The sequence below is a fragment of the Centruroides sculpturatus genome, unplaced genomic scaffold, assembly GCF_000671375.1.
Source record: "Centruroides sculpturatus isolate CEXI.00-Female unplaced genomic scaffold, Cexi_2.0 scaffold194, whole genome shotgun sequence".
In the NCBI taxonomy this organism is placed as follows: Eukaryota; Metazoa; Arthropoda; class Arachnida; order Scorpiones; family Buthidae; genus Centruroides; species Centruroides sculpturatus.
This window is the reverse complement of record NW_019384455.1, coordinates 182,808-206,136: the sequence shown is the minus strand read 5'-3', so window position 1 is coordinate 206,136 and position 23,329 is coordinate 182,808. Positions and strand designations below refer to the sequence as shown.

At 31.8% G+C, this 23,329-nt stretch overlaps 1 protein-coding gene across 1 annotated transcript in view; it reads left to right on the top strand.

Moving 5' to 3' along the window:
- The first annotated feature begins 2,485 nt into the window (after positions 1 to 2,485).
- Positions 2,486 to 23,329, top strand: part of LOC111620654 — a 35,006-nt gene continuing 14,162 nt past the window's right edge. The window contains exons 1-2 of the mRNA XM_023362627.1: positions 2,486 to 2,796; positions 18,355 to 18,531. Of these exons, the coding sequence (XP_023218395.1) occupies positions 2,778 to 2,796; positions 18,355 to 18,531 (196 nt within the window). The 5' untranslated portion in view covers positions 2,486 to 2,777. The remainder of the gene's footprint in view (positions 2,797 to 18,354; positions 18,532 to 23,329) is intronic.

The window sequence follows — 23,329 nt, the reverse complement described above, 5'->3', positions numbered from 1 at the left end:
CACAAAGAGACACAATCTATCGGCTACTATTGAAATTTTTCGACAGTAAAAATTTTCACGAAAATTAGTTTTAATTAATACGGTTATATGCAATATCGGATCGGAGAAAAATTAATCTATCTTACTTCTCATACTGTCCACGATCTTCAAAAATCATTTGAAATTGCGGAGATGTAATTAAGTGAAGTTTTTGTTAACTTTATCCAAAAAAATAAAATTAAAAAATTAAGAAATAAACTACTTTTACAATAACTATTCGTCTTGGTCAACAATTTATCAATGCTTCGAAAAAATCGGCGTTTCCATCAAAATTTGTCAAGTGTATCGAAGAAGACTGGGCGATTTCAGCAATCCAAATAAAAATAAGCAGTCAATTTAGATGATAGTCAAATTTCTTAGGAGTTTTCCTTTGGTAAAAATAAGCATGACGCTTCGAAGCGGTACGCAGATTATTGTTTTCTGTTTCGCTTCGAAACGCCAAGCTTATCTTTACCAAAGAAAAATTCCTGAGAAGTTTGACTGTCATCTAAATTGCCATAATTTTCCACTCGGTGCAATTTTTTACTTCTCGCATGTTGTTGTTTGGATAGCAATTGTGTTTTGGTTATTGCATGAAGTTCTGTACAATAATAAAATGGCGTCGTAAAAACAATGCTGTAACGAAACGATGACATTACCTGTGTTAAGTTATGTTTCCTTATGACCATAAATGCATCGTTTATGTTTATGAATTAATGTAACTCATATTGTATTATTACATCAAGATCTAAGACGATTACGAATTTCTGTGCTACCCGTTTTCTCTAGAGCCTGTATATATAACAAGAGTGACAAATGCCACTTTGGCAGCCATGTTTTAACCAAACAGTCGAACGTGCTTCAGCATAGGCGCTATATTTATACAATTAGCTAATCATATTGCATAAAAAAGTTTTTATAATATACCTGCTTTTGCAGAACAATTTGCAATGGTGTTTTGCGGAACTTCATTTCAATCTTTATTAATCAGCAAGTAGCAAGTTCACGGAAACGAAAAATATTACAGTTAGGAATGTCAATTTCTCACGAAGAAAAGAAGTTAAAAAACAACTTAATTAAAATCGTCACTTAAACAAAACTTGTATTAGCCTAAATATATTTTCAGGGTCGTGATTTAAATATCCATATGTTTTTCATTTGTGAAAGATAATACTGAGGAACGTAAAATTGCGGTCATAAATTCGACTACAAGCGAGAATGAAACAACACCTGTGAAGAAAGTACAGAAGAGACCACACCAACAGAAATGAATACACGCACTCATCTTATTTTCCGACTTTTTAAAAAATAAATTCAGAACAGTTAACAATGTTATCTGAACGCATCGTTAGAAAATGTCCAGGGGGAGGATCTAGTGGATTAAGAAACAAAGCGTTATGTATATTACAAAATAACGTGTCGTATCTTCAAGAAAACCTTCAATTGCCTTCAACACATCTCATTGCATCCTCCTCGGTCTTATCAACACGCAGGCTGAGTTTCCGCATTTGTACGACGTTGCTGGGATCAGGCGCAAAGTTTTAGCAACACGAAAATACTCGGAAACATATCTGGATCGCGTGTTTTCGCCGATTCGTTCGATATGAGCGGCAACTCCTCGTCTGCATTTTTACAGATCCGATTCTTACATCGAAATATCTCGCCTTGGAGAAGCTCGGGTCCTCGCAATAGAGTCAATAAGATCTCTCCGGAATGAAATCACATATTTTTAAAAATTCGTTAAAAATTTAATTTTTATCAAATATATTTGAAAATAGCGTATTAATACATTATTAGCAATATATCTTAATATATTATAATTATATTACTGTAAAAAGTTTTAATATAGGCCTATACATGTATATTGGGAACCCAAATTTATTTTCGAATAGACCTAGCTTTGGTCATTATTCGTCGCGTTATTAATCGACATTTCAAACAATAAAAACAAAATTCAATCATAAAACATACTACATTTTTTATAGTATAGCCATCAACCGGAGCCAGGCTTTGTGAAGTACAGTTGAATCCGGTTATTATAATCACGAATAATGTTATCAATCGGCCCAAAACACTATATAAAATTAGTTAAAATTAATTCGCCTATTATAATAAAACTTCAGCTATTGTTATCAATTGTGGTAATTACACTTGAGGCAAATGGTAATTCTTACAAAATTCGGTAATTATATAGTTTCTTACCATTACGCATTTTCTTTTAATTTGTTATTTAAAAAGACACATATTTGAGACATTTCCAAAACCCATTATTTGGCGCCGAACCATATAAAAAGCTCTATAAACAAACAAACAAATCGTAGGACTACTTCCGAATCTGCTCGTTTGGGTCGCCATTGTTTAAGCTTGTTTTCGTCGTGGAACAGCACGGTGAACGTGTATAAAATGTGTCACATGGCTTTAATGTCACTCGGTCACATGACTACCTAAACCCCAGGATTTTTTCTTGGATAGCTTATCCCGGTTGTATCTGTTCCTGTCCGTGAGTTTTCGGTATCCCTATCTTCCTACAGTGGTATTATTGTATTTCCAAAATAGCCGGGCAAAAGAAAGATTTTTACGTTATAACGATTTTCACGAGAATTTTAGAAAGGCCATCTGTAAAAGCATATTGTGTTCATACCGGCGCTGTTTACATTATTAAAGTCGGAGTATCGGCACCGTATTGTCTGGAGTAACGTAACGTGCGCAATCGCAAACGCACAAAATCAGTCGTGGCAAGTCCTTCGAGAGTGACTGTAATGGATTTGGAAAACTCAGGTATTTACGTACCCATTATATAATTTTTAATTAGTTATACGTTGTTTATATGCACTTCGTATAGAAATGTCTCGGATACACAACATAAAAAACAGAAAGTTTCATAAATGTTCTTATCAAGTCCCAAACCTGATCTTTGACTTTGGCGAGGATAATGGCGACCGTCGTTCGAACATCTGTTTTCTCTGTAAACATAAAGTTCCGGAAAGTGATTTGTTGTTTTGTTCTAGATGTTATAAATTCGCACATTTTTATTGTTTTGGGGTTCGCGCATTTTTATTGAATGGGCTGTTAATTTCCATAAGTTCGGTAAATCGTACAAGGGTACCCGGAAATGCGACAACTGTAAGTCGTTCAAAGCTATTAAGAATAATGAAAATACGATAATTAACTCGGAAGAAGATACAGGACTAGGTGAGTGTGCTCAAATTAACCCGTTTCTTTGTAACTATGATCTAAATATGAGTAAAACACAAGATAATCTCACTCTCACCCCAACGACACCTCTGCGTATTGACACAATTTCGAAAAGCTTCTGAACGAAATGAAATTAATACATTTGGAATTAGGAAATATTAATAAAAGAACTGGTGATCTACAAAAATCGATAGAGTTCTTACTTAACAAGTTTGATAGAATGGAGGAAAGAATCAGCACTTTGGAAAAGAGTTATATCATACTCAGTGAGACAATTTCTGATTTAAAGCAAGAAAATGGTCATATAAGACTTGAATTAAAATCTTCGCAGGAACAATTGCATATGTTAGAGCAAAGTTTAAACAACTCAAGCTTAGAAACTGTAGGCAAGACGATTCTTCAAAATGAAAATTTGATTGAGATTACGCATTAAAAGCTTTAATCAATCTCATATTTTAAATGAATATAGAATTAAACCTAACACGAATAAAAAAAAAATCTATAGTGAAGTGTATCAGCCCCGTTATAAAACAGAGAATTATAAATACTATTAAACAGAAAAATCTTAAAATAACGACAAATGCATGTGGATAAATGAACAATGTAGGATATACATTAATGAACATTTCACAATGGTAATATTTTTTTGAGGAAGAATCTTACTTCTCTCTCAGTTCGAGTCTCAACATTGGAATGTGTAGATAGCCTTTTTCAGAATGGACGAATTATTGATACACAGAAAAATAGTTGACTTCTCTAGAAGGGCTCTTTTTGAGCTGTATTATAATGCTAGAGGCTTGAATAATAAATATTTAGACATAATTAATATAGCCGGTGAATATTACTGAAACTTTGATATAGGCTATTTGTAAATATATATGATAAGATATGCAAATTAGTTTTAAAATGTCACGTGAATTTCTATTGTAATAATAGCTGCTGTGAAACGAAATTAGTAATCAAATAATTTTGCTTTATTAATTTTATAAATGTCAAATTTCTTTATTTTTGTATATTTTGATAGAAAATAAGGTAAGTTTACAGTTACAATTATGGTTATTTGTATTAAATACTAGATAAAAAAAAAACTACAGCTACAGATAAAAAATTTTTATCCATCAAAGATATCACGAATTGGTTTCTGGTGATCAATGAAGCATTTAGGATTTAATTTTGGGGGAGACGAGTTGAACAGATAAAAAAAATTTAATGCGAATTCAATAAGATACCCAACTTATGTGACCGCTAATTCATAAGTAATGCAGAAATAGAAGACACGACACAATATAAATAAAAAAATGAATTTTAGTTAGAGAAAAATTTTTGGAAAATTTTCTAGTGTTTGTCGTCCTTTTTCTTTGGAGAATGTCAGGGCCCCTTGGACAAGCGACTAGAGCCTGAGATCCTGTCGCGCTCCTATTGGTCACATTCATTATGCAGACACACATGTGTTTACTAGTAGTTTCATATTTATAAATTATAAGTTTCACATTCATATTTATTTTTTCATGTTTTAAAAATTATAAAATTAATATTTATAAATATGAAAATGAAAAAAATTATATAAATAAAAAAGTGATGTTATAAAAAATTATTATAAAAAAATCATGATTTTATATTTTGAAGAAAGTTTCTAATGTGCTTAATGTGAATTTAATAGGAAAAATAATGATTTTTGATGATTTCATGAATTTGAAAGGTTTTAATGTGTGTTACAATCCTTACAAACATAGCTTACATATAAAATCTGTAGTATCAATTGTTACTAAGACACAAAACATATGATGCCAAGAATCACACTTCACGCATTGTATCCATTGAGACTGTGTCTGTTTCTTGTTGGTCATCAGATTTGTTACACGTACTACAGTGTTGTTGTAATTCTCTTAGTTACCTTTGAATTCTTTTTATTTCATTTGGGGAAATGTGTAAATGTGTTTGTTTTTGCCTGCTTTTTCAGTCCAATTGTATTTGATACTGAAATTTTTCATTAGAGGTTACTTTCCTTATTTTTAATGTATTTTCGTCATTTTTTCTAATTGGTCTTCTTGAAACACTGGCAGAATTTGAGATAATTTGTCTGTTAACTTAGTTAGCAGCCTAGTTAATAGGCCATCTTATACCCTGTTTGATCTTATTACAAAATTATGTTCTCATTGCAGTTTTGAATTTCTTTAAGTAAATTTTGTATTGTAGCAAAAACCTTTCATTTAATGTCTGTTTCATGAATTGATCTGGCTTCCAGAACTTGTTTGAAAATTTCTTTTTGCATTTCTGTTTCAGTACTTGAAGTTTGCATTGCATCATCATTCAGCTTCAATCTCTCACTTCCAATTTCAGTTGTTGACTGTCCGCATTCAAGTGATACTATTACTTTGTCATTACTGCCTTCAAAGTTATAGTCACCACTATTTTCTCCAGTACTTATTTCCATTGTATTCAATTTTCAAGTAGTGTATATGTTTACAAATTGTTTTTACACACAACAAATCACTACAAGACCAGCTAAAATCATGTATACAAACTTTGCATAAACACATCTTAGTTGACAGTCTAATCTTGGACAGGTCTTTCTAACAATTACATAATTCTTTTTAATAAACTTCGAACACTCATTTTCATTGACAAAGGACATTACAACAACACTGTAGTACATGTAACAAATCTGATGACCAACAAGAAACAGACACAGTCTCAATGGATACAATGCGTGCAGTGTGTTTCTTGGCATCATATGTTTTGTGTCTCAGTAACAATTGATACTACAAATTTTATATGTAAGCTATGTTTGTAAGGATTGTAACACACATTAAAACCTTTCAAATTCATGAAATCATCAAAAATCATTATTTTTCCTATTAAATACACATTAAGCACATTAGAAACTTTCTTAAAAATATAAAATCATGATTTTTTTATAATAATTTTTTATAACATCCCTTTTTTATTTATATAATTTTTTTCATTTTCATATTTATAAATATTAATTTTATAATTTTTAAAACATGAAAAAATAAATATGAATGTGAAACTTATAATTTATAAATATGAAACTACTAGTAAACACATGTGTGTCTGCATAATGAATGTGACCAATAGGAGCGCAACAGGATCTCAGGCTCTAGTCGCTTGTGCCCCTTGGCCCCTTCTAGGTGCTTCACTGCTGGTGATAATGATAAGCGGAAAACATCTGCCATGCTCAGAAACCGGTTAATGATGCATGATCCCGATAAATTCTGTGGAGAAATGAAACTCATTTTCTTTTGCATGGTGATATATGAACACTCGCGACTTTTGCAAGTGATCTGACGAAAATCCACATATAATAATTTTTTAATAGGTAGGGTGATCAGACCCCCGATTTAGGGGACTGTCCCCGGTTTTACCCGTTTTTAATATTTGATTGTAGAACCAATCTTTGAATAGCGCAATTTTATTAACACACCAATATACTGTAATATCATTAGGGTTTCCATAATTGTCAAGCATTGATACGAGACATTTATTTAAGTGCTAAATAAATAAAACATGAAAAAAGTGGGTAGGTAATAGTTTATTTTACTCTGATAAAAAAATCAATAAAGTTTAAGCAATCTAATAAAATGAATACGTAAAATAATAAAAAAAGATGTAAGGTTAATCCTTTTTACCCCAGTCATATTTTTAAGTTAATTTTACTTTCTTAGTTATATCATTTTCTTCTTTCACATAATTATAAAATTGGGCGCAAGTCATTCTTAAATTATAATGACAAGTCAAACTTTCTTCAATTGTCTCCACTGACAACCTATTTCTTTCGTCTGACCATTGAGTTGACATTAGGGAAAATATTCGCTCCACATTTGCATTGTGGGCTGGAATGGCAAATACGTATTCGCATAGCTTTATTAGACATGACATCTGATCAATGCTTTGTATCTGCAAAAACTTCAGCCATTTCTCTTTCATACTCAATTTCATAGTTGCTTCGTAGTTTTGGTTAGTATTATTTTTCTCTAAATAATCTTTTAGATGTACAAACTGGCTGAATAGAATCTCAGTGTTGCCAATATCGATGTTTCTTGTAAATATGCAATAGTACGTTCTATTTCTTCCCATTCAGGAGCTTGGTTGAGAAAACGGGACAAACAGTAATATAGGACTGAGTAGTGAAATACGGTGACAGTCCCGTATATACGGGATGTATGGCAACCCTAAATATCACCCGTTTATAGATCAATAAATAAATAAATTTTAAAAAATAACCAAAATTCAATTACTGTAGACCTCAATTTTACTGATTCTGAAATGTGTCCACGATTGGATTGTAAATGTTATGGTTAGTCTATAATAGGCTGACTGATTCGCCTTTCTTCTAGATTTATCAAACCGATCTTGTAAAGTGACGACAGCTTTACTCCATAAAATAACCTTTATTTTCGATACAATGCAATAACCTGTGCATTTCGGGTGCAGCATTTGCACTCTAACAAGTAAGACTGAAAATCCACGTTTACCTGTTCACCAACAAATTCCATTCCACTCACTAAAGGTAACGATGATGTGTGGTTTCACAGCATTCTTTATCAGTGGTCCTTTTTTTAAAGAAAAATCTGTGTCCAAGTTAGTGACATATTTTATTAATACCGCTAGATTTGAAGATAAGCTCTAAAACTTCGTCATTCCAGCACTCCAGCAAAGAAATTGTCTAAAGATTAGTATCTTTATGAAAGATGGTGCATTCCCACATATTGACTGAAATGTGCAAGCCTACTGAAGCATTTTTCGCATGATAGCGTGATTAGTCAATCATTTCTAATGACCACTCTCTGAGGTATTAAACTCTCCGCAAAGTGGAACTTATCTCCTCTGGAACAGGCAGCAAAAGAGCTGCATAATGGCATAATAGAATAGTTCTGATGTGAAACTTCATCTGCATAATGCAGATGCAGATGAAGTTTCACATCAGAACTATTATGTTTCACATTATGCAGATGTGAAACTTCATCTGCATAATGCAGATGCAGTTTCACATCAGAACAGAGGAGGGGGTAGAGTAGGGACCCGGCGGCCGACTTTTCGACGGGTGTCAGCACTGTTGAGAGACCTGTGATAGGTTTCCTATGCCTGAAGATACTGATTAGCATGGCTGCTACAAACAAGTTTCCTGGGACGCCTCGTCTTTAGACAGGATAAGTGGAATGTAGTTGGTTCGACTTTTCTGGCACAAACTGATAGCCCTGCTGGTAAGAAGTGAAAATACCAGCGGATGCACCTCATTTAATAAGGAGGATCTCCTAAATCATGGTAGGCCATGCTATTTCTGTGACTTGGTCCTTCTAGCCCTAGTCTATAACGTAATATTAAATGCATCCAATAATTATATTTCATTAGAAAGGACGAATGGAAACATAAATGTAAAATATAAAAACAATTATTTTTATTTAAATTTATTTTATGTTTGTGCCATTAATTTTTAATTATCCTAAGACTTTCAGAAACAAATACAATTTCCAGAATTATAAATTTTAAAATGAATATTAAATTCTTCGGCATATTATCTATGTTTTAAAATGCAATATTTTTAATTTAATGAAATTTATGCGAGATCCTCGACGAAAATCCAAAAAGATTTCTTATGTGCGAGAAGTTTAAGTGAGATTTTTAAAAATTTCATCGTAATTAATAAGAAAAAAGTATTCGTGTAAGCTTTTCGTTTCCTAAAATTAATGAAGACAGATAAGAGTACAAGGTTTTGGAACTTTTTTTGAAAATGATATAGCATTAAAGATAACCTTATTGCTATAAAATAATTTGATGACCCGATGGTTGAGGCGGTTAATGTGTGAGCCACAGCTCTGGTGAACCTGGCGCCAGCAACTGCCTAGGAATATTTCGTGGGTGGTCTGTTCCAAATATGCCGGGATCCATTGTCGACCTGCCGAATCCACAATATGTATGAAAAAAACCTTCTTAGCGCTCACAGAGCGGAGAGATGAAAATGATCATGATGGCTGTAGAAATTTAAATTCTTACGAGAATATTATCAATCAATGAAAGAATAAAGAAGGGATAAAATCCTAGGCGAATAACGCTATTCAATAACGTAAATACATAGAAATTAAAGAGATTTTTGAAATCCCCTGATAGCAATGCTTTATAGCTTACTCTTGTCACAATTGTATGCATGGTAAAATTGTCAGAAATACAGATGGATAAGAAAGAGTAATTTTACTTGTTTTTAATCCGGAAATAATTATATTTATTTTTAGAATTTACAAATTTTTTGGTCAGAAATACTTTTATATTTTCATATTTTAGGAAAAATAAGGATGACATTTTTTTTCGAGATTCCGCTAATGGCGGTTATTTCGTAGTGATCATAATTATCACACAACTAATTATTTCCGCGATACAAACGCGTCTCCGAGTTAAGATTTATCTTAACATTAGACTAGACCAAATAAAATAAAAGTGTAATTAAACAATCTTACCAAAATCTTATCGAAATTAGATCTTGTAACTCACATTTCATCCACTTCTAATCGAGATGGAAGTCTGAAACTTTGAGAACACATCTAAGTCCGACAACAAAGCATTTTAAGGTTGTTTATAAGGAATGTCCCCGTCCCCACCGTCCTCCACGGACTCCATCCCGATAAACATAACCAAATTAGAATTTAATCATATGTATGGTGGGATGGCTCCACCCCATTATCCCNAGATATTTAAAAAAAAAAAAAAGAATTAATAAAAAATTTTTTAATGAATTAAGCTTCCTGAAATACAGGACATTGTTGAAATTAATATCCATTCCTATAATGGGGAAAAAGTGCTGCATTCCAGTGTCATCAATGCAATTTAACATGATAAATACATATTTTAAATATAATGAATCTTGCACCAAGAAGTGCCTTAAATCATATGTCACAAATACCAATGTGTTTAAATATGTACGAGTGCTTCCAAAAAGTGCCTAAATTCATTGTTATATATAGCAAGTTTGCCTTACCTTTATTTTGTTGGATCGTTATAAAAAATTTTTGACTTATGTAGATTTCATTGATGTAATCTATTTGTACTTTAATAAATATTAAAGTTGAGTAAAAGCATTCAGATAAGAGTCTATCCAAAGTTGATCCTATTACATTAATATAAACAACACTAACTGGTACTGACTGTTAGAGAATAAACACAACTGTTAATACAGCAGGAATGTTTACTTATATATTAATTACTATTTAAGCTAATTTGATAAAAACTTTTAATTTTATAAAATATTTTCACTAAAACTAATGCTATAATTTAAAGTTTTAAATTCAATCTGTAAAAATTTTTTCTCTATTTCTCTGTTGTAATATTTTCTATATTACAATAGAGAAATTGTTAATTTACTGCTTAGTTTGATATTAAAAACTGATGTTCTAAAATACAAATGTTATTTTTACCATTAATTGAAGAACAATATATAATTATTAAAATATATTTTAATTAACCTAATCATTTATAATGTATTCTGTTAATATTATGCTTAAAATTTTTACAAAAGACATTTCTAATGGATTTCCAAAATTATGCACATCTTATATAACTCCATCTCCATATTAACTGGTCTCAGAGGGCATTGGCTTCCTAGAATTGCCAGATAGCCAGTCTGGCCCTGTGATAATGCTCTGTTCTTTTCAGCTAAAGTCATAAGGACACTGCATGAATAAGACATCTCAGCCTAACCTAGCCTAGACTAGGGTTGATAGATGTCCTGGTTTTCTGGGATTGTCCTGAATGCCATCTACTTTATTCTAAACTTTTCCTACAATGAAATGTCTTTCTTTTTCCACATTTTAGATGTATTTCTGAAACTGGTAGAGTAAAAATACACATCTATTACTCTTTCCAAATGACCAGGTATCTTCTGGGAAGAACTCATTTTATCCCCAAGTATCTGGCAACCCTAGTCTAGACCTCTTTTGTAGTTTCTACTCTTTTGTAGTTTCTTGCTCTCCAAATACAAATATTTGGAGAGCAAGAATCAAATCAGATATCATTAGAAACTTACATAGATGTCTGCACACAATTCTAGAATTCCAGAAAACATTTATATGGAGCAGGTTTATTGGGACCCCTGCATTTGGAAAAAATAATCATCTGCTGATATCTAATGTATTCGTCTCAGAACTGAGACTACATTTATTGAAAACAATACAATCTTTATTTTAAATGCATATAAATGCATTATAATTTATGATTTAGTAGAATAATCAGTAACAAATGAAATCTAAATTTTCTGCAGTAATCAAAAAAATTTAATGTGTAGTACAGTATTGCAAAAATTTTACATGAAAAAGTAGTTTTAGGTTTTTATTTCTAAAGGTAATTCCATCCAATATTTTTCTTGAGGGAATAAAATAAATCTTTACATTTTAGAATACACAAATACTGTACAGTTTTATAATGAAGTTTAAATGAATTTTAATTTGTAAATGAAATAATTAAAGAAAAAAAAACAAGATCTGGTTAAATACCAATCAAATAGGGAATATAATTATAGTAAATGTTAAATTGGAAAATACCTTATAATAAATTTTAATTAATTAATGAAATAAGTAAATCATCATCGTCATAAAAATATATTTATAATTTTAATATATAAGCAAATTAATTCAAAATGACGTCACGCGACATCTCGTTGTAATAATAGATGCGTAATGAAGAGAAGCTAACAATGTCCTTACAATGAGACATTTTTGTTTTATTAATTTCATGATTATAACTGGATTTTTGTATATTTTGATAGAAAATAAGGTAAGTCAATATTTTCTGATTATTTACAGTGACAAGTACTATACTAAAAAAACTGCTGCTTATGTTAATTGTTGGGAAGCGAAATTAGTAATCAAATAATTTTGCTTTATTAATTTTATAAATGTCAAATTTCTTTATTTTCATATATTTTGATAGAAAATAAGGTAAGCTTACAGTTACAATTATGATTATTTGTATTAAATACTAGATAAAAAAAACTACAGCTACAGATACAAAATTTTTATCCATCAAAGAAAGCACGAATTGGTTTCTGATGATCAATAAAGCATTCAGGATTTAATTTTGGGGGAGACGAGTTGAACAGATAAAAAAAATTTAATGCGAATTCAATAAGATACCCAACTTATGTGACCGCTAATTCATAAGTAATGCAGAAATAGAAGACACGACACAATATAAATAAAAAAATGAATTTTAGTCAGAGAAAAATTTTTGGAAAATTTTCTAGTGTTTGTCGTCCTTTTTCTTTGGAGAATGTCAGGGCCCCTTGGACAAGCGACTAGAGCCTGAGATCCTGTCGCGCTCCTATTGGTCACATTCATTATGCAGACACACATGTGTTTACTAGTAGTTTCATATTTATAAATTATAAGTTTAACATTCATTTTTATTCTTTCTTGTTTTAAAAATTATAAAATTAATATTTATAAATATGAAAATGAAAAAATATATATAAATAAAAAACGTGATGTTATAAAAAATTATTATAAAAAATCATGATTTTATATTTTTAAGAAAGTTTCTAATGTGCTTAATGTGAATTTAATAGGAAAAATAATGATTTTTGATGATTTCATGAATTTGAAAGGTTTTAATGTGTGTTACAATCCTTACAAACATAGCTTACATATAAAATTTGTAGTATCAATTGTTACTGAGACACAAAACATATGATGCCAAGAATCACACTGCACGCATTGTATCCACGAGACTGCGTCTGTTTCTTGTTGGTCATCAGATTTGTTACACGTACTACAGTGTTGTTGTAACATCCTTTGTCAATGAAAATGAATGTTGGAAGTTTACTAAAAAGAATTATGTAATTGTTAGAAAGACCTGTCCAAGATTAGACTGTCAACTAAGATGTGGTTTATGCAAAATTTGTATATATGATTTTAGCTGGTCTTGTAGTGATTCGTTGTATGTAAAAACAATTTGTAAATATATACATTACTTGAAAATTGAATACAATGGAAATAAGTACTGGAGAAAATAGTGGTGACTATAACTTGGAAGGCAGTAATGACAAAGTAATAGTATCACTTGAATGCGGACAGTCAACAACTGAAATTGGAAGTGAGAGATTGGAGCTGAATGATGATGCAATGCAAACTTCATGTACTGAAACAGAAATGCAAAAAGAAATTTTCAAACAAGTTCTGGAAGCCAAATCAGTTCATGAAACAGACATTAAATGAAAGGTTTTTGCTACAACACAAAATTTACTTAAAGAAATTCAAAACTGCAATGAGAGCATAATTTTGGAATAAGTTAACAGACAAATTATCTCAGATTCTGCCAGTGTTTCAAGAAGCCCAATTAGAAAAAAATGACGGAAATACATTAAAAATAAGAAAAGTAACCTGTAATGAAAAATTTCAGCATCAAATACGATTGGACCGTAAAACCAGGCAAAAACAAAGACGTTTACACATTTCTCCCAACTGAAATAAAAAGAATTCGAAGGTAACTAAGAGAATTACAACAACACTGTAGTACATGTAACAAATCTGATGACCAACAAGAAACAGACATAGTCTCGTGGATACAATGCGTGCAGTGTGTTTCTTGGCATCATATGTTTTGTGTCTCAGTAACAATTGATACTACAAATTTTACATGTAAGCTATGTTTGTAAGGATTGTAACACACATTAAAACCTTTCAAATTCATGAAATCATCAAAAATCATTATTTTTCCTATTAAATTCACATTAAGCACATTAGAAACTTTCTTAAAAATATAAAATCATGATTTTTTTATAATAAATTTTTATAACATCACATTTTTTATTTATATAATTTTTTTCATTTTCATATTTATAAATATTAATTTTATAATTTTTAAAACATGAAAAAATAAATATGAATGTGAAACTTATAATTTATAAATATGAAACTACTAGTAAACACATGTGTGTCTGCATAATGAATGTGACCAATAGGAGCGCAACAGGATCTCAGGCTCTAGTCGCTTGTGCCCCTTGGCCCCTTCTAGGTGCTTCACTGCTGGTGATAATGATAAGCGGAAAACATCTGCCATGCTCAGAAACCGGTTAATGATGCATGATCCCGATAAATTCTGTGGAGAAATGAAACTCATTTTCTTTTGCATGGTGATATATGAACACTCGCGACTTTTGCAAGTGATCTGACGAAAATCCACATATAATAATTTTTTAATAGGTAGGGTGATCAGACCCCCGATTTAGGGGACTGTCCCCGGTTTTACCCGTTTTTAATATTTGATTGTAGAACCAATCTTTGAATAGCGCAATTTTATTAACACACCAATATACTGTAATATCATTAGGGTTTCCATAATTGTCAAGCATTGATACGAGACATTTATTTAAGTGCTAAATAAATAAAACATGAAAAAAGTGGGTAGGTAATAGTTTATTTTACTCTGATAAAAAAATCAATAAAGTTTAAGCAATCTAATAAAATGAATACGTAAAATAATAAAAAAAGATGTAAGGTTAATCCTTTTTACCCCAGTCATATTTTTAAGTTAATTTTACTTTCTTAGTTATATCATTTTCTTCTTTCACATAATTATAAAATTGGGCGCAAGTCATTCTTAAATTATAATGACAAGTCAAACTTTCTTCAATTGTCTCCACTGACAACCTATTTCTTTCGTCTGACCATTGAGTTGACATTAGGGAAAATATTCGCTCCACATTTGCATTGTGGGCTGGAATGGCAAATACGTATTCGCATAGCTTTATTAGACATGACATCTGATCAATGCTTTGTATCTGCAAAAACTTCAGCCATTTCTCTTTCATACTCAATTTCATAGTTGCTTCGTAGTTTTGGTTAGTATTATTTTTCTCTAAATAATCTTTTAGATGTACAAACTGGCTGAATAGAATCTCAGTGTTGCCAATATCGATGTTTCTTGTAAATATGCAATAGTACGTTCTATTTCTTCCCATTCAGGAGCTTGGTTGAGAAAACGGGACAAACAGTAATATAGGACTGAGTAGTGAAATACGGTGACAGTCCCGTATATACGGGATGTATGGCAACCCTAAATATCACCCGTTTATAGATCAATAAATAAATAAATTTTAAAAAATAACCAAAATTCAATTACTGTAGACCTCAATTTTACTGATTCTGAAATGTGTCCACGATTGGATTGTAAATGTTATGGTTAGTCTATAATAGGCTGACTGATTCGCCTTTCTTCTAGATTTATCAAACCGATCTTGTAAAGTGACGACAGCTTTACTCCATAAAATAACCTTTATTTTCGATACAATGCAATAACCTGTGCATTTCGGGTGCAGCATTTGCACTCTAACAAGTAAGACTGAAAATCCACGTTTACCTGTTCACCAACAAATTCCATTCCACTCACTAAAGGTAACGATGATGTGTGGTTTCACAGCATTCTTTATCAGTGGTCCTTTTTTTAAAGAAAAATCTGTGTCCAAGTTAGTGACATATTTTATTAATACCGCTAGATTTGAAGATAAGCTCTAAAACTTCGTCATTCCAGCACTCCAGCAAAGAAATTGTCTAAAGATTAGTATCTTTATGAAAGATGGTGCATTCCCACATATTGACTGAAATGTGCAAGCCTACTGAAGCATTTTTCGCATGATAGCGTGATTAGTCAATCATTTCTAATGACCACTCTCTGAGGTATTAAACTCTCCGCAAAGTGGAACTTATCTCCTCTGGAACAGGCAGCAAAAGAGCTGCATAATGGCATAATAGAATAGTTCTGATGTGAAACTTCATCTGCATAATGCAGATGCAGATGAAGTTTCACATCAGAACTATTATGTTTCACATTATGCAGATGTGAAACTTCATCTGCATAATGCAGATGCAGTTTCACATCAGAACAGAGGAGGGGGTAGAGTAGGGACCCGGCGGCCGACTTTTCGACGGGTGTCAGCACTGTTGAGAGACCTGTGATAGGTTTCCTATGCCTGAAGATACTGATTAGCATGGCTGCTACAAACAAGTTTCCTGGGACGCCTCGTCTTTAGACAGGATAAGTGGAATGTAGTTGGTTCGACTTTTCTGGCACAAACTGATAGCCCTGCTGGTAAGAAGTGAAAATACCAGCGGATGCACCTCATTTAATAAGGAGGATCTCCTAAATCATGGTAGGCCATGCTATTTCTGTGACTTGGTCCTTCTAGCCCTAGTCTATAACGTAATATTAAATGCATCCAATAATTATATTTCATTAGAAAGGACGAATGGAAACATAAATGTAAAATATAAAAACAATTATTTTTATTTAAATTTATTTTATGTTTGTGCCATTAATTTTTAATTATCCTAAGACTTTCAGAAACAAATACAATTTCCAGAATTATAAATTTTAAAATGAATATTAAATTCTTCGGCATATTATCTATGTTTTAAAATGCAATATTTTTAATTTAATGAAATTTATGCGAGATCCTCGACGAAAATCCAAAAAGATTTCTTATGTGCGAGAAGTTTAAGTGAGATTTTTAAAAATTTCATCGTAATTAATAAGAAAAAAGTATTCGTGTAAGCTTTTCGTTTCCTAAAATTAATGAAGACAGATAAGAGTACAAGGTTTTGGAACTTTTTTTGAAAATGATATAGCATTAAAGATAACCTTATTGCTATAAAATAATTTGATGACCCGATGGTTGAGGCGGTTAATGTGTGAGCCACAGCTCTGGTGAACCTGGCGCCAGCAACTGCCTAGGAATATTTCGTGGGTGGTCTGTTCCAAATATGCCGGGATCCATTGTCGACCTGCCGAATCCACAATATGTATGAAAAAAACCTTCTTAGCGCTCACAGAGCGGAGAGATGAAAATGATCATGATGGCTGTAGAAATTTAAATTCTTACGAGAATATTATCAATCAATGAAAGAATAAAGAAGGGATAAAATCCTAGGCGAATAACGCTATTCAATAACGTAAATACATAGAAATTAAAGAGATTTTTGAAATCCCCTGATAGCAATGCTTTATAGCTTACTCTTGTCACAATTGTATGCATGGTAAAATTGTCAGAAATACAGATGGATAAGAAAGAGTAATTTTACTTGTTTTTAATCCGGAAATAATTATATTTATTTTTAGAATTTACAAATTTTTTGGTCAGAAATACTTTTATATTTTCATATTTTAGGAAAAATAAGGATGACATTTTTTTTCGAGATTCCGCTAATGGCGGTTATTTCGTAGTGATCATAATTATCACACAACTAATTATTTCCGCGATACAAACGCGTCTCCGAGTTAAGATTTATCTTAACATTAGACTAGACCAAATAAAATAAAAGTGTAATTAAACAATCTTACCAAAATCTTATCGAAATTAGATCTTGTAACTCACATTTCATCCACTTCTAATCGAGATGGAAGTCTGAAACTTTGAGAACACATCTAAGTCCGACAACAAAGCATTTTAAGGTTGTTTATAAGGAATGTCCCCGTCCCCACCGTCCTCCACGGACTCCATCCCGATAAACATAACCAAATTAGAATTTAATCATATGTATGGTGGGATGGCTCCACCCCATTATCCCGCACTTTTCTCTCGAAAAACAACCAATTAAAGCATTTTTTAAAAATATGTTAAAATTATTTATTGCTAACAGGAACTTCATTTATTTAATGTTTTATGTTTTAATTTATTTATAATTATTTTTCAATTTTATTACATTGCTATGTTATTTATGTGATTTATTATTATTAGTTTTCGATTATTTTCTCCCTATAAATTTTAAAAAGCCCTTATTCCATAGTTATCGTAAGTTTAACCAACCTCTCATTAAGCGAGTAGATGGTAAGGGTCTGTCATTAAGCGAGTAGATGGTAAGGGTCTGATACATACGGTTCGAATCTCTCACGAAAAATCCTTGGGTTTACTCGTCAAGATTCGATTCTGGGTCCCCAAAGCCATAGACTGAAGCCTTAAATGCCAGTACTTTAAGTAATTATTATTGCGCTAAAACTTTTATTTTATGACACACATTAAAAATCGCCTCCCCACCCCAGATTTGATCGTGGATCCGTCTTTGATGGAATCTCAGGTGTATCAAAGAGCAGAAGCCATTCTGGTGTCTTCTTTGTTTGATTATTTGCTTTGTTTTCTTACAGAGGCTCGATCTGTTCCATTCCAAAACATCACTGGCAGAACGTCAGAATCACGTGTAGACGTTTTGAAAGACACGTCGAATGTCAACAGACAGGATTTACATCTCGGATGTTGCCGGCGCTTGGAGAGACGTCACAGAAGTGAGAATCACTCCAAAAACAATGGTGAAAATATAATATGTACGTATTCAAAACATTTAATCCTATTCTATATAAACTTTTATTTTTCTCTATAATTCGAATTATTTTATTTACATTATCTGAAAGTGTTCTTTGATCTTCCAAATAATTTAACTCCATGAGCGTAATAATTTCTGATTCATTACCATTTAGATTATTAAGCTACGAACATGTAACATTAAATTTGGTTAAAACTACTATTTTTATTAAAATTCACTTTATTTAGTAAATGTATTCGATACTAAAAAAATGTTCAGAAAGTATCGTAAAGACAAATACAAAGCCTAAATCATCTGCGAAATGGAATTCTTGGCATTAGCCTTATAGAGTATCTTATACATTTGATAGCTATAACAGTAAAAATCTCAGAATGATATTATACAAAAGCAATAAAGCTGTAAAGCAGAGGAGGTTAAATTCCCAGAACTACCTGTTTGACATCCCATAATTCTTCTCCACGTATAACAATAGAGGCAAGCAGCCAGTCTTCAAACTAACTTTCGAAAATTTCTTTAAAGCCAAAACGTTTATTACTAATTAGTTTTAAACGGAATCCAGACGTTAAAGCCTTATGGTTTATTTCACTTAACAAATTTTATTTATTTATATACTGTATTTATTAAATAAATAAATACATAAGAATTATCAATGATAATCAAGCAGCGTATAATTCACGTAAACGATACGAGATGGCAGCATTATGGAATAGTTTTTGCTAAATGTATTGTAATACAATACAGGATAAGAGTCTTTAATGGGCGGAAGTTATCGTAGAGCATTCGCAGTAGTAATAATTATATATAAACCGAAGTTTTAATGAGTTTTTGCACAAGTTTTAGAGGTTAGAAGTCTTATCTAACTAAATACTCGTAAATAGATGACGAATAGACAGATTTCATGCCAAAGTGAGATTCGAAACCGTAGTCAGAAGGAATAAACAACCTCTTCGCTGTGGATAAGTTTATCGGTTCTTCATAATCAATTAATATTGAATAATAAAATTAAAAAACACGATTATAAATTAATTACGGGTAGCCATTTAAAAATTAGGTTCTTGCTGTGATTGACGAATCGTTTTTATTATTAACTTTTAGTAGTTAGAAGTTGCGAAATTTAGAAAGGAGAACGAGTTAAAAAAGTAAACAAAGACCTGGCAAGAAGTTGTTGTGTCCCGTTTTGTCACATCAGACAAATTACGATTCGGTTTATTTCCTAAAATAGCTTTGCAATAAAAAAATAAATATATAAATAACAATAAAAACAACAACAGGTAAACAGTTAATAAACACTCGATTATATTATTTATCGGTCAATGGGACATGTGTCGAGCGTTATTGACCGAATAATCCTAGTGCGATTTGTCCCGCTTCGGTTTGTTGACTGCCGACAATATTCAATAGTTTGTCATCTGGTGTTTGCCTCGCGTGTGACGGTTTGTCATCGCTCGTGTCTGTCTCCTATACACAACTTTTGTATTTTTGTCGTCGCTGTCGCTGTCGCTGTCGCCTTGTTACTACACCAAATGTAATTGTGTGTTTATGTGTGTCAATTTGCCATCGTGTCGTCTCTTATTTACTGATTTTTTATGTTCGTAACTCGAGATACGTGTTATTCAATCGACAATTTCGTGTTTCCTCCTGAGTAAAAACGAAAGAATAGATTTCGGGACTGGTGTTTATTAACGAATTTACAATAGATAATTGGCGCAGAAATGAAAAATTAAAGTAGTTATCGACTTATATCGAAGTGAAAATTATCAGGAAATGTTTCCTTTTTGTTTAAAAGCAGCACGCAATTAAAATAATAAAAATCGAAAAATAAATTATTTAAAACGACTGCTTACTATAATTATTATCTTTGGAAGGAAAAAACTCATTAAATCTAATCGTTTTTGTTTATTTTAACGTCGACTTTTGTTTATTTAAATAACATTCTTAAATAAATCAAGGCTAAATCATTCGTACGTATTTTTAAAAGGCGAATAATTTAATTATTCGATTCGATTCCGAAACTATTTAACAGATATTTCGCCGCCAAACGTAACGATATAACTCATAACTTTTCGATTGGACTAATTATAAGACCAGTAACAATTATTATAATATAAATTATATTCGAATTAACAATAATTTCGACGTTTAATTTCATTTCTGTACTTAAAATAGCCGTCGTAATTTAAGTGGATGACAAATAAGTAGGACGTCGAGTAACGCTCTTGTTCCGTACACAACATTATATAAGTAAGAAAAAAGAAAAAAAAAAAGGAATAGTTGGATGCTGGATGTTGTATCCGTTAAAGATGTGAATGGAAATCCGCAACGTCCTAGTCACGTGGACGAACGTCCTTCAAGGTTATTGGGCTGTTCGCCTCGTCCAGACACAAACGCGATTCGTGTCACAACGGAAGGACGTTACGGAAGCATCTTCCTCATTCTGCGTGGATTTCGTTTTGCGTAAGGTATGTGCTCGGTTTTCACTCAAAAATTCACCACTCTAATTGCATTAAACACTAGCAATTAACCTTAAGGATAGGTTTCCTCCATTAATACTAATTGGAGACGTTTTGTTTTAAAACTGCCTCTTGTTATATTGGACTATTATCTGAAAAATAATCTCTGTAAAATTGATTTGGGGATTTTTCTAATTCCCTTCGTACTTAATTTATAAAATACATTTCGTGCAAGCGTAAGAATTTTACGGACAGACACTAGGAACGTCCTAAAATTAGAATATTTTTTTTTTTGTTTTTTATATATGTATAGATTTTTTTTCGAGTACTTGCAATTTTTCAGGTCCCGTTTGTCGAGGAAAAAAACGAAAACAGTTATTTAACCCAGTTTATTATTTTAAAACGGTGTCAAACAAACAACATTTAAAATTATTTATACATTTTAAATTGTGGGAACCGGTTAGAAAGCGAAAATTTCTGTTTTAATTGACATTTTTAAAGTTATTTAGTTGGAAAATTTCGTTATAATGTTTCTAAAATAACAGACATTCGAGACGTGTTGTTTGTATGACAGGAATAACATTTGTCAAACTGATTATAAATTGAATATCCCCCCGATGAGTGCACAGTTTTTAATATTTGTCGACTTTATTTGTTACTCTCGGGATAATTATAGTATGCAGGAAGATCAAATTTGCCTACAGCATTTTCAGATTTTATAATCATTCACTTTATGTCAGTTTAAGTTAGATTGGTATTAACATTTTCAGTAGAAAGTGGAATTATTGATATATACACTGAGTAAAGTGTATAATTTCTTTCAAATTAAGTATATATATTTGTTTTCCTAAATTGTCAATAACCTTAACCTAGTATTCGGGGACTTTATGCTGTTCTTATTAGTTTTATTTCCAGTTTAATAGGTGGCATGACTGTTACACAATAAAATGCACTCATACGCGACTCTTGTGTCTTGACGACGTGTCAAAGGTGAACACCTGACTGCATTCTTGTCTGTTTAACTGTTTTAAATAGTTAAAATGCGCAGCAATTAATACCAGACAAGTTTCAGTACTGGTATATCCGGTAATAAACGTTGTTTACTTCTAACGCGACCAACGCCCGAAAATAGACACCACCCTTTACAAAACGTATCACGTATTGGGAGGGAGAGACAGCACGAGCTTCCGTTGAGTGGAAGGGAAAAAAAGTCTAGATGATAGATAGCTACAGGGGTCTCTTAGTTTCACTGCCCTAGTTCAACCCTCGCTGGATAAAATGGTTCGTTCCCTTTACCTTGTATGTTTTATTTTTAATATAAGTCGATATCGTCTCCGACGGACTTTTTTTTTTTGTCAAAGTGTTACTTTTTTTTTTATTTGGAAATACATTTTTGTCGAACTGTCCTTGTGAGGAACGAAGGAACCTGTTCCTCGAAGCATCTCTAATACACAAACAATGCGGTAGGAACGGATAGGATTGGATACCTTCCAGTTTCCTATAACCGGGCCCGTGTTGGTTAGCGGTGCGTGTCGTCAAGGTCACTTACTCCAGTAGGAAGGGGGAAAAAACGAAGGAAAACAGTAGATAGAACTATAACTGACCTTCGATTGTGCACGAACTGGTCGCATTAATCAAGAAGAGACTTCTCCTACGAGAGTTCCTGCTGCTTTTGTTCAAACAGGAACTCCTGACGTCATTCCCCCTCTCCGTTACTTTTACTATAGAGCCGAAAGCAAACTTAATACAGTTTTCTTCTTTATTAAGTGTTAAATAACTCGTTTAGAAGCTACGTTAAGTTATTTGAAAGTATTTAGGAACTCAAACCTCTACACAATTGATTACGAATTCTTTTATCACTTTTTGTATCGCGTATTGCGCGCATTTTACATCGTTAATCTAGTAAAAAAAAAAATACGTTAGAAACAATAAAAATCTGTATATTATTGGTTGAAATTATTAACAATTAATTTCTAATCGCGCTGATATGTTGCAACTAAAAAAAGGAGCGAAAGGTCACAATCTCTACTGATATAATGTTTACGAAACAGGATAAATTCTCATTTAATTAAATTAATTATTATTATTTTAAACTCTAAAACCCTTTAATGTACATTGCAAATTTTCCTTTTATCTAAAATGTCATTCAAGATTTCTTCGGTAAATATATTTTTTTTCCCCCTGTGCGATAAATAACCGAAAAGTTTTGAAAGTGAAGCATTACAGCGTCGAGTTAAATTATATTAGTTATTAAATTGTGAGTGTTAAAGTTTGGAAATTTTGATTTAGATATCGATTTTAGAAACCTAAAGAAATTTTAATAAAGTTTTTTATTGGTTTCTATTTATA